This window comes from Culex pipiens, chromosome 3, assembly GCF_016801865.2.
Source record: "Culex pipiens pallens isolate TS chromosome 3, TS_CPP_V2, whole genome shotgun sequence".
In the NCBI taxonomy this organism is placed as follows: Eukaryota; Metazoa; Arthropoda; class Insecta; order Diptera; family Culicidae; genus Culex; species Culex pipiens.
Genome location: NC_068939.1, coordinates 37,687,702 through 37,703,817, shown reverse-complemented (window position 1 = coordinate 37,703,817; position 16,116 = coordinate 37,687,702). Strand labels below are relative to the sequence as shown.

Below are 16,116 nucleotides of genomic sequence, written 5' to 3'. Positions count from 1 at the left end.
GTCTTCGCAAAGTTGTAGGTACCGTAAAACGGGGTGACTTTGATAGCCGGGGTGACTTTGATAGCCGGGGTGACTTTGATAGGTTTGAGATTTTCCGAAAAATGAAGAGTACAACTCAAATACGTACGGAATGGTATTGAATCATACTGACCGTGGTAGAGAAGTGTTGTACCTTAAGAAAAACTTTTCATAAAATTTTGAAAAATTGAAAAAGTTAGTTAACTATAAATAAGAAAATGTTGATGAAAAACATTATTTAAATCTACTCAAAGTGTCATGTTTTTCTCAACGAACATAATTTTGAATCGGAAAACGGAATGAATAAGTTTGTAAATAATAAATATTATGTGTTTTTGAAACATAAATAAATAAAAATCTCTTGTTTCATAGGCATTTTCAGTTGAACAAATTTCATATAAAATGTGAAAACTTTTGATTTTTGCTTCTAATTCAGTTTTAAATGCAATATTAATCGATAATTTTATAAACATATCAAGTTTTAACGAATTTCAGGCAAAATTCTGACTTTTGAACAATTTTACCTGAATTTTATATGTATTTTGTAGGAAAGTTTTTAAACTTGGTTAACTAAATATAAACATTGATTTTTTCCTAAAAAACTAAATTAGCCACCTTAGTAATGTTACATTTGACGTAAAAATAAAGTTTGAACATCTTAAATCTGATTTTAACAAGAAAAACTATGACTATCAAAGTCACCCCGGAATTCAAAATAAGAATTTTTAACCTAACTATTTTTAAAAACAGTATTGAAAAAACTTTTTTTTTTCAAAAATGGTATATGGACCATATGTGGGCTACCCTAGTACATGTTTTAAAAATAATAATCTCAAGACAAGCCTTACCAGTTGGAAAATTCGCAATTCGCAATTTTCAGTGTAAGAACGGGCCTTGACCGATCTTATGCACTAGGTTCCCGACGAACACGCACTGCCCTTACACCTACATCTCACCCTTGCTCTGAGTTAGTACGAGCAACACGCTAGAACACGCTTTGAGTGTTCGTGCCAGGCATGCACACTAGGATGTAACAAAAATGACTTTTTGGCGGGCATTCAGGGGTTTGTTCCGGTGGGCATACTGAGCCTAAATCCCAAATATGAGCTTGATTGGGCGTAACAGGAGCTGGCGCTCCGCCCTTCAATTTTAAATGGGATTTAACCCGTAAAAAAAGATTTTTTCAAAAATGTCACTTTTTGAGGCGTTTTGGCCACCAATGCGTTTACCAAAAACATCACTGGCGTGTAGGCCAGATCCTTGCGCATCTTTTGGTATATATAACATTGAAGTTTGGAGCATCCTGGAGTTCAGTACAGACCTTCAAAGTTTGGCATTTTTTCGAAAAATCGGTCCCAGCAAAATCAAATGGCGTCTCGGGCGTCGCGAGGTGCGACGCATATCTTTTTTGCCGGGGCCGATTTTTCGAAAAAATGCCAAACTTTGAAGGTCTGTACCGAGCTCCAGGATGCTCCAAACTTCAATGTTATATATACCAAAAGATGCGCAAGGATTTGGCCAACACGCCAGTGATGTTTTTGGTAAACGCATTGGTGGCCAAAATGCCTCAAAAAGTGACATTTTTGAAAAAATCTTTTTTTACGGGTTAAATCCCATTTAAAATTGAAGGGCGGAGCGCCAGCTCCTGTTACGTCCAATCAAGCTCATATTTGGGATTTAGGCTCAGTATGCCCACCGGAACAAACCCCTGAATGCCCGCCAAAAAGTCATTTTTGTTACATCCTAATGCACACCTTCTTTTCCGGTTACTAATCTAATCTAATCAGACCCTAGCGCAGCCAATCTTTCGAAGGGATCCTGGAGAGTGCCTTAGGTTAGATGACGCCTAGCACTCTTCTTGTCATTTATTAACATTTGTAGTGCACCATTGCATCGGAATGCATTGAAACATCACAAGCGTTAAAGTGGCCAGGCCTACTGCGTAAAGCCGTATCGCAGAGATGACTCGTAATTGGGTTGAGTTTGAGCACTGAGTGTTCGAACAACAACACAATTCTGAATCGACAGGGGAGGAAGAAGCGTGGGGACACACCACCATACGCTCCGAGATTTTTTGGTTGTATTCGTTGGGAGCACCATGCTAAGAAGGTTTGGTACTCCGGGACCCTCTGGGATGGGACATAGAGCTATCTAAGCCCGATCTCACACACACTAGCACACCATTTGTTTAGCTGGCTGGTACAAAATTTAACCTCACTTTTTTTTCGTGTACGTACACGCAATACATGCGCACGTAGATAACTCTATTGTATTTCCACGAATGCCCTGGACACTATTTGCCGTGGTTATAGCGCCACAACTCGCTCTCTGTAACAGTAGTCCTAATTCCAGTCCAAGCTTACCAAGTCGTCATGGCCTAGTGGTTAGCATTTTTGCTTACCAACCCAAAGGACGGGGGATCGAACCCCGCCTCAAGCGACTTTGATTTTTCGTTCATATTCATCATTTCAAATTCTGTGTACTGAACTTTCTCGTTGGGAGCAGATGGGAATCGAACCCAGAACCATTCGCTTACAAAGCGAACACCGTAACCAGTCAGCCACGGCCGCTCCTTACACACCTTCTTTTCCGGTTACGCATTTTAACTCGGCCGGGGGTGGTACATTACGTAGGGTTTGATGTAAGTATAAGCGCCTAATCATTTATAGTGTGCCTATCAATTTTCATTAAAGCAAAAACAGTTTTATTTTAGTTTGAATTCAAAAACTAATTGTTATTTTACTGTGTATTGTTTTCTCCTGAAATATTCCCTAATGTTAAGTCGTGTTTATCTGTTGATATTACTTATGTCGCGGTGTTTTGTTACAATTTTCAGGACCTAAGCATTTTATAAAAGATAGCAAATGTACAATAGTAGTATTTGTGTTATTCCTCCAATCATTCCATAAATTTAGTAAGGGCTCGAACCTCACTTGTTAGAAAACAATAGACAGTAAAGGAGAATATACTTTATAAAGAAGCAATAGTAAGAGGATCATAATTGTGTGTTAAAAAATAAAAAGAATAAGCTTGATGTAATAGATGTAGAAATAGGCAATAGTTAATAAATAGAGATAACAAACAAGCTTAGATTATTGTTATGATGAGCAAGATAAAAAATTATTCAAATGAATAAATAAAGAAGTAAATCAACAAAGAATAGGCAAATGATAATTAGACTTGGTATCACTAGTACATTAGGGGAAAAACACACATGAAAAAAAACACAGAAACCCCGTTGTGCGATGTTTCGGGTACATCCACAGCAGTTGACTCAACATACTGCGAATCAAAACAATACCGTCTATAATCACAAATTACTTCCTTTTCCCACATTGTCGCGCCCCTTTCTTTAAGCCGTCTCGACTCTGACCCGCGGTGGTCAAAGGTTTACGATCCGTTTCCACAGGCCACCAGCTAGGTCATCATGAAAACCAAGCCAACGTGGAGGTAAGAAAATAGGACACTCGCAAGGAACCAGAGCTATACTGTTCTGATCAAGATAATTCGGATGATCTAACAGAACTACGGATGTAGTTAGTTACGCTCCTTCCAAGATGTTCCTTACGTGGACGTCAATCGAAGAGCACACAACAAGGTCAGTGCCATTGCATGCTCTTAGGTATCAATCCTTGGCCTGCAAGCCTTACCAGTTGGAAAATATTCCAAAAATAAATTAAAATCCTATCAAAGTCACCCCGGTTTACGGTATTGATGAGGACTATTCAGAAAAAAAGTTTTTTGTTGATTTTTAAATTATCATATTTTTACAAGAAACCAATTTCCAAAAATTATATTTTTACGTTTGATTTTTTTTAATTCGTTGAAAATACATTGGAAAAAATTAAGTAAAAATTTCAAACATAATAGGGTAATTCTCTACCAACTCACACGAAATCGGGAAAAGTTGCCCCGACCCCTCTTCGATTTGCGTGAAACTTTGTCCTAAGGGGTAACTTTTGTCCCTGATCACGAATTCGAGGTCCGTTTTTTGATATCTCGTGACGGAGGGGCGGTACGACCCCTTCCATTTTTGAACATGCGAAAAAAGAGGTGTTTTTCAATAATTTGCAGCCTGAAACGGTGATGAGATAGAAATTTGGTGTCAAAGGGACTTTTATGTAAAATTAGACGCCCGATTTGATGGCGTACTCAGAATTCCGAAAAAACGTATTTTTCATCGAAAAAAACACTAAAAAAATTTTAAAAATTCTCCCATTTTCCGTTACTCGACTGTAAAAAATTTTGGAACATGTCATTTTATGGGAAATTTAATGTACTTTACGAATCTTTATTGTCCCAGAAGGGTCATTTTTTCATTTAGAACAAAATTTTTTATTTTAAAATTTCGTGTTTTTTCTAACTTTGCACGGTTGTTTTTTAGAGTGTAACAATGTTGTACAAAGTTGTAGAGCAGACAATTACAAAAATTTTGATATATAGACATAAGGGGTTTGCTTATAAACATCACAAGTTATCGCGATTTTACGAAAAAAAGTTTTGAAAAAGTTACTTTTTGCGTTTCTCTTTGTTTCGTCGTCCGTGTCTGTCGCGGGTGACCATGAACGGCCATGATCGATGACGACCAACTTTTTTAAAACTTTTTTTCGTAAAATCGTGATAACTTGTGATGTTTATAAGCAAACCCCTTATGTATATATATCAAAAATTTTGTAATTGTCTGCTCTACAACTTTGTAGAACATTGTTACACTCTAAAAAATAACCCTGCAAAGTTAGAAAAAACACGAAATTTTAAAATGAAAAATTTTGTTCTAAATGAAAAAATGACCCTTCTGGGACAATGTAGATTCGAAAAGTACATTAAATTTCCCATAAAATGACATGTTTCAAAATTTTTTACAGTCGAGTAACGGAAAATGGGAGAATTTTTAAAACTTTTTTAGTGTTTTTTTCGATGAAAAATACGTTTTTTCGGAATTCTGAGTACGCCATCAAATCGGGCGTCTAATTTTACATAAAAGTCCCTTTGACACCAAATTTCTATCTCATCACCGTTTCAGGCTGCAAATTATTGAAAAACACCTCTTTTTTCGCATGTTCAAAAATGGAAGGGGTCGTACCGCCCCTCCGTCACGAGATATCAAAAAACGGACCTCGGATTCGTGATCAGGGACAAAAGTTACCCCTTAGGACAAAGTTTCACGCAAATCGAAGAGGGGTCGGGGCAACTGCTGTGTGAGTTGGCGGAGAATTACCCAATAACTACAATTGTAAAAGTAGGTAAAATCAAATTTGCAACCGAAAAAGTAAGTTAAAGAAATTTTTAAAACCACCGTCTTGAGATATGGCCACCTAAAGTTTAATTTTATCTAAAAAGATACAGTATAACGATTTTTTAAACAGTGCTCATAAATGAAGGAGCTATAAGACTATAGCAGGCCTGCCCAACGTCCGGCCCATGAAGCCATTTTATCCGGCCCGCGACGGCTTTTCAAAATAGTTCTATGACCGGCCCTTAAAGCTGTTCATGAAGTATTAAATAAATAAAATTATTGTTTGAATTTAAAAAATAAGCTTGAGATCAAATTTTCACATATTAGAAGGACGTTCTTCATGTTTGAATTTAATTCTTGTAATTCTTATATTGATATTTTTTAAGTGAAAAATTGTGCAGGAAAACAAAATTATTAAAATTTATAAAAAGAGACTAAATGTTATTTCTTTCAGTTTTAACTGTGACTTCAAATAGTAGTTTTTTTTCAATTTTCCTTTTTTAGTAAGCAAAACTAATGTATAGTTTTTTTTAAAAAAAAAGCTTTAAAAATCAAATTATTCATACTGAAAATAGATTCCTGCAAATATTTTAAAAATGTTAAAAAATGTATCAAAAACTATAAAAAATTGCAACGATCATTGAAATTTGAATAATTTTTTTCTATAAAAAAAATATATCAAGCAAGGTGATTAATTGCAATCGTCAAAAACTGGGTGATGAATAGAGAGAATGCGTAACGTGATTTTCGAATGATCCCACTTTGTTTACATCTACAAAGTAGGAGGCTGTTCAAGCACAAGCATGACTTTTTTCTTACTGGAAAATGAGCTGTTTTATAATCAGTAGTATGTGTTTAATTTTTTCTAGTATTTGACATATTTTGCTGGAAAATTGTGTGTGTTTTCAAATATCGATCGGTTTGAAGAGGTTTTTCTTTTTTTGCGGGTGACGAAGAACTGCGGCGAGTGTGCCATTCTGAAATGTTGCAGATAAATTCCATGGTTGATTTTGGAATCCTGCAGTTCTTCCTGATTCAGCAAAAAAAAAACGCTAATTCTAGCGAAACTGATCCAACAAACAGAGAAGATTTTCAGTAAACCAGGTTTTCAAACGGAATCAAACAATAAAGACAACTTCTGGATGAATAAAACCGCATCGACTCCATAAACAACTTCCATTCATAATTATAAAAAATGACGATCTCGCCTGTAACTTTCTTAAGATTTCTTGACTTAAACTCCATGTCCTCAAAAGCCACACATTTTTCATTCTTGCAAAACAAAAACAAACAATTTTCAATGATCGATAGCAATACTCTCTACTTTTGGCGAACAGTAAATTGGTTCCACTTTGACAGTTCAAAATTGGGGCCGTTTTGCAAACCACTATTCAGCACCCAGGGTCCAACAAACCAAATTTCCAGTTTTTGTTTTTTGGGTGTTTTTGAAACCGCCTTGAGTCAGGGGCAAAAACTGAAAATTTGGTTTACTGGACCTTTTCAAAAAAAAACTCCAGAATTGTTAAGTTTTTAAGTTAAATTTTGAAACAAAGTCAATTCAATAAGAATTCTTCAATTGGAATCTATTACCAATGTTAAAATGTTAAAATGTTAAAATGTTAAAATGTTAAAATGTTAAAATGTTAAAATGTTAAAATGTTAAAATGTTAAAATGTTAAAATGTTAAAATGTTAAAATGTTAAAATGTTAAAATGTTAAAATGTTAAAATGTTAAAATGTTAAAATGTTAAAATGTTAAAATGTTAAAATGTTAAAACGTTAAAACGTTAAAATGTTAAAATGTTAAAATGTTAAAATGTTAAAATGTGACGATCTCGCCTTTAACTTTCTTAAGATTTCTTGACTTAAACTTCAGGTCCTCAAAACACATTTTTCATTCTTGCAAAAAAACAAAAACAAACAATTTTTAAAGATCGATAGCAATATTCTCTACTTTTGGCGAACAGTAAATTGGTTCCACTTTGACAGTTCAAAATTGGGGCCGTTTTGCAAACCACTATTCAGCACCCAGGGTCCAACAAACCAAATTTCCAGTTTTTGTTTTTTGGGTGTTTTTGAAACCGCCTTGAGTCAGGGGCAAAAACTGAAAATTTGGTTTACTGGACCTTTTCAAAAAAAAACTCCAGAATTGTTAAGTTTTTAAGTTAAATTTTGAAACAAAGTCAATTCAATAAGAATTCTTCAATTGGAATCTATTACCAATGTTAAAATGTTAAAATGTTAAAATGTTAAAATGTTAAAATGTTAAAATGTTAAAATGTTAAAATGTTAAAATGTTAAAATGTTAAAATGTTAAAATGTTAAAATGTTAAAATGTTAAAATGTTAAAATGTTAAAATGTTAAAATGTTAAAATGTTAAAATGTTAAAATGTTAAAATGTTAAAATGTTAAAATGTTAAAATGTTAAAATGTTAAAATGTTAAAACGTTAAAACGTTAAAATGTTAAAATGTTAAAATGTTAAAATGTTAAAATGTTAAAACGTTAAAATGTTAAAATGTTAAAATGTTAAAATGTTAAAATGTTAAAATGTTAAAATGTTAAAATGTTAAAATGTTAAAATGTTAAAATGTTAAAATGTTAAAATGTTAAAATGTTAAAATGTTAAAATGTTAAAATGTTAAAATGTTAAAATGTTAAAATGTTAAAATGTTAAAATGTTAAAATGTTAAAATGTTAAAATGTTAAAATGTTAAAATGTTAAAATGTTAAAATGTTAAAATGTTAAAATGTTAAAATGTTAAAATGTTAAAATGTTAAAATGTTAAAATGTTAAAATGTTAAAATGTTAAAATGTTAAAATGTTAAAATGTTAAAATGTTAAAATGTTAAAATGTTAAAATGTTAAAATGTTAAAATGTTAAAATGTTAAAATGTTAAAATGTTAAAATGTTAAAATGTTAAAATGTTAAAATGTTAAAATGTTAAAATGTTAAAACGTTAAAACGTTAAAATGTTAAAATGTTAAAATGTTAAAATGTTAAAATGTTAAAACGTTAAAATGTTAAAATGTTAAAATGTTAAAATGTTAAAATGTTAAAATGTTAAAATGTTAAAATGTTAAAATGTTAAAATGTTAAAATGTTAAAATGTTAAAATGTTAAAATGTTAAAATGTTAAAATGTTAAAATGTTAAAATGTTAAAATGTTAAAATGTTAAAATGTTAAAATGTTAAAATGTTAAAATGTTAAAATGTTAAAATGTTAAAATGTTAAAATGTTAAAATGTTAAAATGTTAAAATGTTAAAATGTTAAAATGTTATAATGTTAAAATGTTAAAATGTTAAAATGTTAAAATGTTATAATGTTATAATGTTAAAATGTTAAAATGTTAAAATGTTAAAATGTTATAATGTTATAATGTTAAAATGTTAAAATGTTAAAATGTTAAAATGTTAAAATGTTAAAATGTTAAAATGTTAAAATGTTAAAATGTTAAAATGTTAAAATGTTAAAATGTTAAAATGTTAAAATGTTAAAATGTTAAAATGTTAAAATGTTAAAATGTTAAAATGTTAAAATGTTAAAATGTTAAAATGTTAAAATGTTAAAATGTTAAAATGTTAAAATGTTAAAATGTTAAAATGTTAAAATGTTAAAATGTTAAAATGTTAAGATGTTAAAATGTTAAAATGTTAAAATGTTAAAATGTTAAAATGTTAAAATGTTAAAATGTTATAATGTTATAATGTTAAAATGTTAAAATGTTAAAATGTTAAAATGTTAAAATGTTAAAATGTTAAAATGTTAAAATGTTAAAATGTTAAAATGTTAAAATGTTAAAATGTTAAAATGTTAAAATGTTAAAATGTTAAAATGTTAAAATGTTAAATTGTTAAAATGTTAAAATGTTAAAATGTTAAAATGTTAAAATGTTAAATTGTTAAAATGTTAAAACCCCATTTGGATCAATCCCTCGAAGAGTCCTTTTAATAATTACGAGTAATCTACTTGCGCCTCCATCAAATTCCAAACTTTTCCTGTTTTGCAGTCTACATTTCGGCGTTTTAGTTCGTTAACGTGATCGAAATCAAACATTTTAGCAGGAACAATAAGAGAATCGAGGACAATGAAGATATTGATTGAAACACAACAGGTTTAAAATGAAATCGAAATGCATGATTTATTCTCAACTATAGATACTGTTGATAGTAGAACACACTGGATTCGGAATAAAAAACCATTGCACTGAGAAAAAAAGGTTGTCGATGTTGAATATCCTTAAACTCTAGAACCTCTCGCAGTAAATAAGAAACGATAAAGTAAAGAATTCCTTAACCTAATCACTACCGTCACACGTGGAAAAATAAGGAAAGAAAACCCTCCAAAAAAGTACTTCAACTTGACAAAACCAAAGAAAATGAGAGAAATCGAGTCTTGTGTTTCCTTTCTCCCCGAGCCACCGCCCTACAAGCTATCCAAAAATGCCACCACATCGTCGATTTGGGGCTCCTTGGCGGAGCACGCCACCAGCTGGACCTTCTGCGAGAGCTGACCAAACTCAAAGTCCTTGTCGGGCCGGCCAAGGTAGACGGCATCGGTGCTCTGCGGGTCGACCGACTCCAGCTGGCTCGTTCGCGTCTGGCGGACCAGGTTGCTGGAAATTAGAGGAGGGGCGCGATTAGTGTTTGGTAGAATGGCCACCTAAACACAGCGGTCACTTACATTTCCTTCTCCAGCAGACTCTTGATCACGCCGTCTCCCTTGGCCAGCGTTTCGTCCTGTTTGTTACAGAGGATCACCACGGGCAGGTTGGCGATGGCCTTATCCGCCAGGATGGTGTACAGGAAGCTACAAGAAAAAGAAACACAGTTAGTAAACATAATTTCCTTCAAACGGCAATCCCTACTCGGCCACATCGCGGATCTCCTTCTGCACGGTGACGCTGTCCACGACGAAGATCACCGCCTTGGTCAGGTTCTTGTACTGGTCGAAGAACTTTCCGCGCAGCCGCTCGTGGCCGGGAATGTCCACCAGCCGGAGCTCGCCGCTCGTGGTCTGCAGCACGCCCAGGTTCTCCTTGATCGAGGTGAAGCTTTCCTTCTCCTCGCCCAGAACCAGCTGCGAGAAGAGCAGCGTCTTGCCCGAGTCGCACAGTCCCGTTAGCAGCACGTCCGTCCGGGCGGACCGTTTTCTCTTCCAAACCCAGAGCAGCACTTGAAGAAAAAAACGAGAGGTGAGGTGAGAAGATGAAAATCGAAAGTGAAATCATAATATCGCACCCGTGGTAGGTAATTGCGCGAAAGTTACGATGTTGGTACTTACTGATTGTTACGAACACGACGATCACGGCCAGCCAGATGGGGGTCATGTCCAGCTCGCCCGCTGGGCCTGAGGCCACCGGAGGAACCGACGGCTTGCCGCCCGGGTTTCGGTTGATCTTTTCCATCCTGTGTGATTTGTGGGGAATTTCAGTACCGTAAATATTCGGCTCCAACGGCAGATGGTCCACACACACGTAACCCGCGAGGAAGATGTTCGGAGAAGATGCTGCAAAGTCGGCGAACCAGTTTTTGTGAGGGGAAAAAGTTTACACGTCCACACGGTGACAGCGCGGCTGACGTTCGGCTCGTCGTGTTTTGCGTCGAGGGGCGCGACGATGCCCGGGAGAGATTGAAGGCCAGCTGTCAATTGACGGAGGGTGTGGACAAACGAAATGGGGTCCTAAAAGCCAAAAACTAATTTTGTTAACCGAGAACAAACATATTTTTGAATCACTTAAAAGCTCAAAGGACCGCTTTATGCGAAAACTCGAAGTTTTTTAGTTTTAATGACACCTTTTTCAAAACAACGCTATACAATGTAACGTTGGCAAAATTTCTAGAATTCAAAAATTTTGAAATTTTACATATTTTAGATTTTTTAAAGATTTTTAATTTGTTAATTTTTTTATAATTTCTTGAATTTGATTTTCTTAAATTTCATGATTTTTTTTAAATTTCTGTAATTTCTTGAAATTCTAAAATTTCTTGGGTACAGTCATCCCTCAAATTCGGAACAGTTTACAGATCGACCCTTGGATCGACCACATTGGTGGAAAATCGGCTGGCTGTATAATTTTACGTTTTATATCAAGTTTTTAAAGAAAAACATTGACCCTTGAAATCCACAAATTCGGAACACTTTTTTCTTACGATGTAAACAAACTTTTTTTTTCTCTCCAGTACATATTTTTTACAAAAAAAATGACTTCACACTCTGAAACCAATAAAACTCATGCTTAGTAATGTTTTATGAATAGTCTGATAACTTTTTTTTATGAAAATATCAGTTAAATTCAGGTGTTCCAAAATTGTGGAAGGCACAATAACATTTCACAATCATGGAACAGGCAATTTGGAGGCAGTATTTTGCTGCTCTGGATGGAATAGTCTTGAAAGGCATTTTTTTTTTTGTTTAAAAAGTACTACTTTTACTAGTGAAATAGCAAGAGAATGTCCGAATAAAGGTCCTAAAAATAGTAGGGTCGACAGAAAAGTTGCATTTTGCATCCTATTGACAAATTACCACAAAAGTGTTCCGAATTGGTGGGTGTTCTTAAATTCCATGAATTAAAAAATAAATTCTCGATTTTCATGAATCTCCTAATTTCTTATTTTTTTGAAATACCTTAGAATTTCTTGAATTATTCTTTAAATTTCATGAATTAATTATTTCTTCTATAATTTCTTGAAATTCTTGAAATTCTAAAATTTCTTAAGTACAAGAATTTCTTATTTTTGTTTAATTTACTAAATTTCTTAAATTTCTTGATTATTTTTATTTGTTGAATTTCCAAAATTTTCCTAAATGTTGTAAATTTTCTTGAATTTTTAATATTTTCTAAATTTTCTTGAATTCCTTGAATAACTCGAACTACTTGAATTTCTTGAATTTCATGAATTTCTTAAATTTCTTGATTTTTTTTAAATTTTCTTGAATTTCTTGAAGTACCTGAATTTTCTTGAATTTATTCAATTTCTTGAATTACTTGAATTTATTGAATTTCTTTAGTTTCATAAATTATTTGAATTTCTTGATTTTTTTTAATTTCTTTAATTACTTAAATTTCCCATTTTTAATAATTTTAGAATTTCTTGAATTTCTTGAAATTTTTAAATTTCTTGTAAATGTTAAATTTCTTAAATTTCTTGAATTTCCTAAATTTCTTTAGTTTTCTAAATTTCCTAAATTTTCTTGAACTTTTTTTAATTTTCGTAATCTTTTTGAATTTCTTGAATCACTTGAATTTTCTTGAATTACTTGAATTTCTTAAATTTCTTGATTATTTAAAATTTCTCGAATGTCTTCATTTTCTTAAATTTTTTGAATTTCTTGAATTTCTTAAATTTCTTGAATTTCTTAAATTTCTTGAATTTCTTGAATTTCTTAAATTTTTTGAATTTCTTAAATTTTTTGATTGTTTCAAATTTCTTGAATGTCTTAAATTTCTTAAATTGCTTGAATTTCTTGAATTTTTAGATTTCTTGAATTTCTTGAATTTTTTAAACTTCTTAAATTTCTTGAATTTTTTAAAGTTCTTAAATTTTTTAAATTTCTTGAATTTCTTAAATTTCTTGAATTTCTTGAATTTCTTGTATCTGTTAAATTTCTTAAATTTCTTGAATTTCCTAAATATGTTTAGTTTTCAAAATTTTCTAAATTTTCTTGATTTTTTTTTAATTTTCGTAATTTTTTTGAATTTCTCGAATCACTTGAATTTTTGTTGAATTTCTTGAAATGCTTGAATTTTGTTGAATTTCTTGATTTTTTTTAATTTATTGAACTGTTTGAATTTCTTGATTATTTTTTTATTTCTTTAATTTCTTAAATTTCCTATTTTTAAAATTTCTTAAATTTCTTAAATTTCTTGAATTCCTTGAATTTCTTTAATTTCTGAAATTTCTTGAATTTCTTAAATTTCTTGAATTTCTTAAATTTATTGAATTTCTCAAATTTCTTGATTGTTTAAAATTTCTTGAATGTCTTCAATTTCTTAAATTGCTTGAATTTCTTAAAATACAATTGAAATAACAAGCCATAGTCTCAACATTTGAATGGAAAAAGTGTTTTGAAATGCATTTTACACTATAGTTCAGTTATTTTGCATTTAAATTAGATTTCGAAAAATGTAAGATTTAACGAAAACAAACATTTTAGCCAAAAAAAAACTTTTTGCGATACAGTCCAGACTCGTTTTTCCGAAGGTCTCCGAAAAATTTCCCTTGGGATAATCGAATCACAAAAAAAAAAAATTGTCCTATTTTTGATTGTCGGGTTTGTTGCTCCCTAAACTACTCTTAAGTGATTTAGAATTTTTAAATCCAAGATGGCGGCCAAAATGGCTGTTACAAAATACTAAAAAAAATGCAATTGGTAATTTTTAAGCCATTCAACTATTCTAATTTGACTAAAACGAAGTCGCAGAACTCAAACTTGATGTTAAAAATAAGAAAATTAAAAAAAATACGAGTTTCATACGGTAATTTTGGAGATACGGTGCTCTGAAGGAAAAAAGAAACCGAACTCCCATACAAATAGAAATTTTGCTTAGAACATCGATTGTTTTTTTTACTTTTTTGAAGAAACTTTTTGATCAGCCAGATCACTGTAGGTCTTTTCAGCTTAGTGAAACGTTTCAACAGGACCAAATTCAAAATTTCAGGCTCTAATTGTGTTTAATTTAGAGTTATGGTAATTTCGGTAAACAAAAGTCAAAGTACAATATTTTCGCTTTTGGTGGTCTCATAAACAGGAAAATACAAAAGAAATTTGAAATCCATGGACTCTGACGCATTTTTTAGTTTTCTGTGCAAAATTTCGTAAAAGTAACATCAATCAGAAAACCTTTTGACAATAAATCTTCGAAAATAACACAACCCTAATCTACTGACGTTGATATCGAATATAAATATTTTATTAGTATAGATCAATGCTAACATTTGGAAACAGAAATAGTCACAATATAGTCTCTGAAGCGCATTCAGACCAAAAAATAATAAATCTAAAATATTAAACACAGTTCTTTCAGCAAACTCCCATCCCTCAGAAAAACACCCCCTTCATGTTCTGGTCCAAAATCCTCTTCGTTTCCTCGCTCACGTCGATCAGCGTGGAGCTTTTGTTCAGCACCACAAACACGTGCCGCGCGTTGCAGCTCCGCTTCACGATCCAGAAATCGTCGTGCGTTTTGAGAATCGTTTCCTCCGCGGCGCCCCTCCGTTCGGGCCGACGACCGTCGTCCAGCAGGTCCACGATCAGGTTCATCACGTCGTTCGGGATGGTCGTCGCCGGCGGACTGTTTCGCTTTTGCACCCCGAGCCGGATCGAACCCCGGTAGTGCAGGTTTAGTTCGTTGAAGTAGATGAATTTCGGCGCGGTGGGATCCTCTTTGGCGGTGGGCGTTGCTTCCGGTAGTTGACCGAGGCTGACGCTAATGCTGCTCAGTTGGGGGTTTATTACGGCGTTGAGTTCGTCGTACAGGGCTTGTTCGTTTTCAACTTGGTCCAGGAAGAGGCAGAGGGTGACGTTTTGGACCTTTCGACAGACCATGAAGTTGTACACTTTGTCCTGGCCGGTGGCCTGTTCTTGAATGTAGACTTTTCGGGATTGTTCCTGGCCTGGGGAGGACGTCTGAAACATTGGACCGTTGAGGTATTCAATGATTGTGTACAAATCCGTCGGGTTGATTCCACTCCAAATGACCTGGTCGTCGTAAAGGAAAATGCACTGCTTTATCGGTTCAAAGGTGGCCTCAATCATGTTGATAAAGTTTTGAACCCTCAAAAATACCAGCTGGTTCAGTGGAAGGTACTGGACACTCCCAAACGCGTCCAAAACATCGCAATCCTTCAACTTCAAGAGCAAAATGTACTTTCCGTAAAACTCCTCCAGCTTCCCGATGAGGTTTGCCACGGCATCCAGATCCTCGCCCGGCTTCAAGTTGCTCTCAAACGTCCCCAGAAACAGCCGGAACATCTTGTAGGACTGCCGAAGAACCGCCTGGTAGATCGTATCGTGGATATCATCCCCATGGTACTCGTTGTAATCGCCCGTTTCGCGCGTTTTCCGCTCAAAGGGCACATTCAGCACCATAATCATCCAATAGCCCGGTTCCGGCTGGTAGTACAGCTGGCACGTCTTCTGAGTATGCATCGCCTGGACGCTCTCGTCGTTGGTGAATGTGCTGCAAAAAGAAATTTCCCCATCATCCTATAATCAAATTATAGGATATCCAAAAACAAACTTGCTAAACTTGACGATCGCCTCGCTGAGGCCAACATCCTTGATCTTGGAGTCAATATCCGTTTCCTGGGGGTGGTAAAACAGAATCTTCTTTTCCTCCTAAAAAAACAATCGCCAAAATTATCATTTTCAAATCATCACTAAATTATTTTCGGAAGACAAACCTCGCCCTCCTTCGGGCCGAAGCTCGAGTTGAAGATGTAGAAGCTGCGCAGCGAAAGGCCCGCCTTTATCACCGGAATGGACATTACTTTGTTTTCTAGTTTGAAACTACAAATTACTATGAAAATAAATATAAAATTTTGTATAATCTCTGCCTGCAAAACACAAATCAGCTGTTTTGTTTTTATCGATCTCAAGCGGAGCTCGAACGTATCCGTCAAATGACAGCTACCAAACACCTCCGTGAATCGAGCCCCCAGCCCCCTCCGATTTGACCGAAGCGCCCCTAGCGGAAAATTTTGGAACTACTGCTGTGTTAGGATGGTTCATAGAGCTTTATGACGTTTCGCGTACGCACACTAGTGCACCATTTGGTTTTGCTGGCTGACAAAATTTAACCTCACCTTTTTTTCGTGTACGTACACGCAATACATACGCACGTAGAATGCTCTAT

The 16,116-nt window shown here is 33.7% G+C and overlaps 2 protein-coding genes across 2 annotated transcripts; both read right to left on the bottom strand.

The window, feature by feature from the left end:
• Positions 1 to 9,373: 9,373 nt before the first annotated feature.
• Positions 9,374 to 10,828, bottom strand: LOC120415777 (signal recognition particle receptor subunit beta). Its single transcript, XM_039577399.2, has 4 exons — positions 10,542 to 10,828; positions 10,126 to 10,432; positions 9,942 to 10,067; positions 9,374 to 9,873 (listed from the first exon to the last, which is right to left on the bottom strand). Exons 1-4 carry the CDS (start codon positions 10,663 to 10,665, stop codon positions 9,684 to 9,686), a joined length of 747 nt encoding a protein of 248 aa, XP_039433333.1. The 5' UTR covers positions 10,666 to 10,828; the 3' UTR covers positions 9,374 to 9,683.
• Positions 10,829 to 14,145: 3,317 nt separating this feature from the next.
• LOC120415805 (vacuolar fusion protein CCZ1 homolog) lies at positions 14,146 to 15,823 on the bottom strand. Its single transcript, XM_039577429.2, has 3 exons — positions 15,665 to 15,823; positions 15,502 to 15,599; positions 14,146 to 15,441 (listed from the first exon to the last, which is right to left on the bottom strand). Exons 1-3 carry the CDS (start codon positions 15,746 to 15,748, stop codon positions 14,301 to 14,303), a joined length of 1,323 nt encoding a protein of 440 aa, XP_039433363.1. The 5' UTR covers positions 15,749 to 15,823; the 3' UTR covers positions 14,146 to 14,300.
• Between the last annotated feature and the right edge of the window lie 293 nt (positions 15,824 to 16,116).

Coding starts and splice junctions, on each gene's coding strand:
- LOC120415777 (XM_039577399.2), bottom strand. CDS start 10,665: ATGGAAAAGATCAACCGAAACCCGGGCGGCAAGCCGTCGGTTCCTCCG. Junction 10,433..10,541: donor CGTCGTGTTCGTAACAATCA/GTAAGTACCAAC, acceptor TTTTTCTTCAAG/TGCTGCTCTGGGTTTGGAAG. Junction 10,068..10,125: donor GAGATCCGCGATGTGGCCGA/GTAGGGATTGCC, acceptor TTTTTCTTGTAG/CTTCCTGTACACCATCCTGG.
- LOC120415805 (XM_039577429.2), bottom strand. CDS start 15,748: ATGTCCATTCCGGTGATAAAGGCGGGCCTTTCGCTGCGCAGCTTCTAC. Junction 15,600..15,664: donor TCGGCCCGAAGGAGGGCGAG/GTTTGTCTTCCG, acceptor TTGTTTTTTTAG/GAGGAAAAGAAGATTCTGTT. Junction 15,442..15,501: donor GCGATCGTCAAGTTTAGCAA/GTTTGTTTTTGG, acceptor TTCTTTTTGCAG/CACATTCACCAACGACGAGA.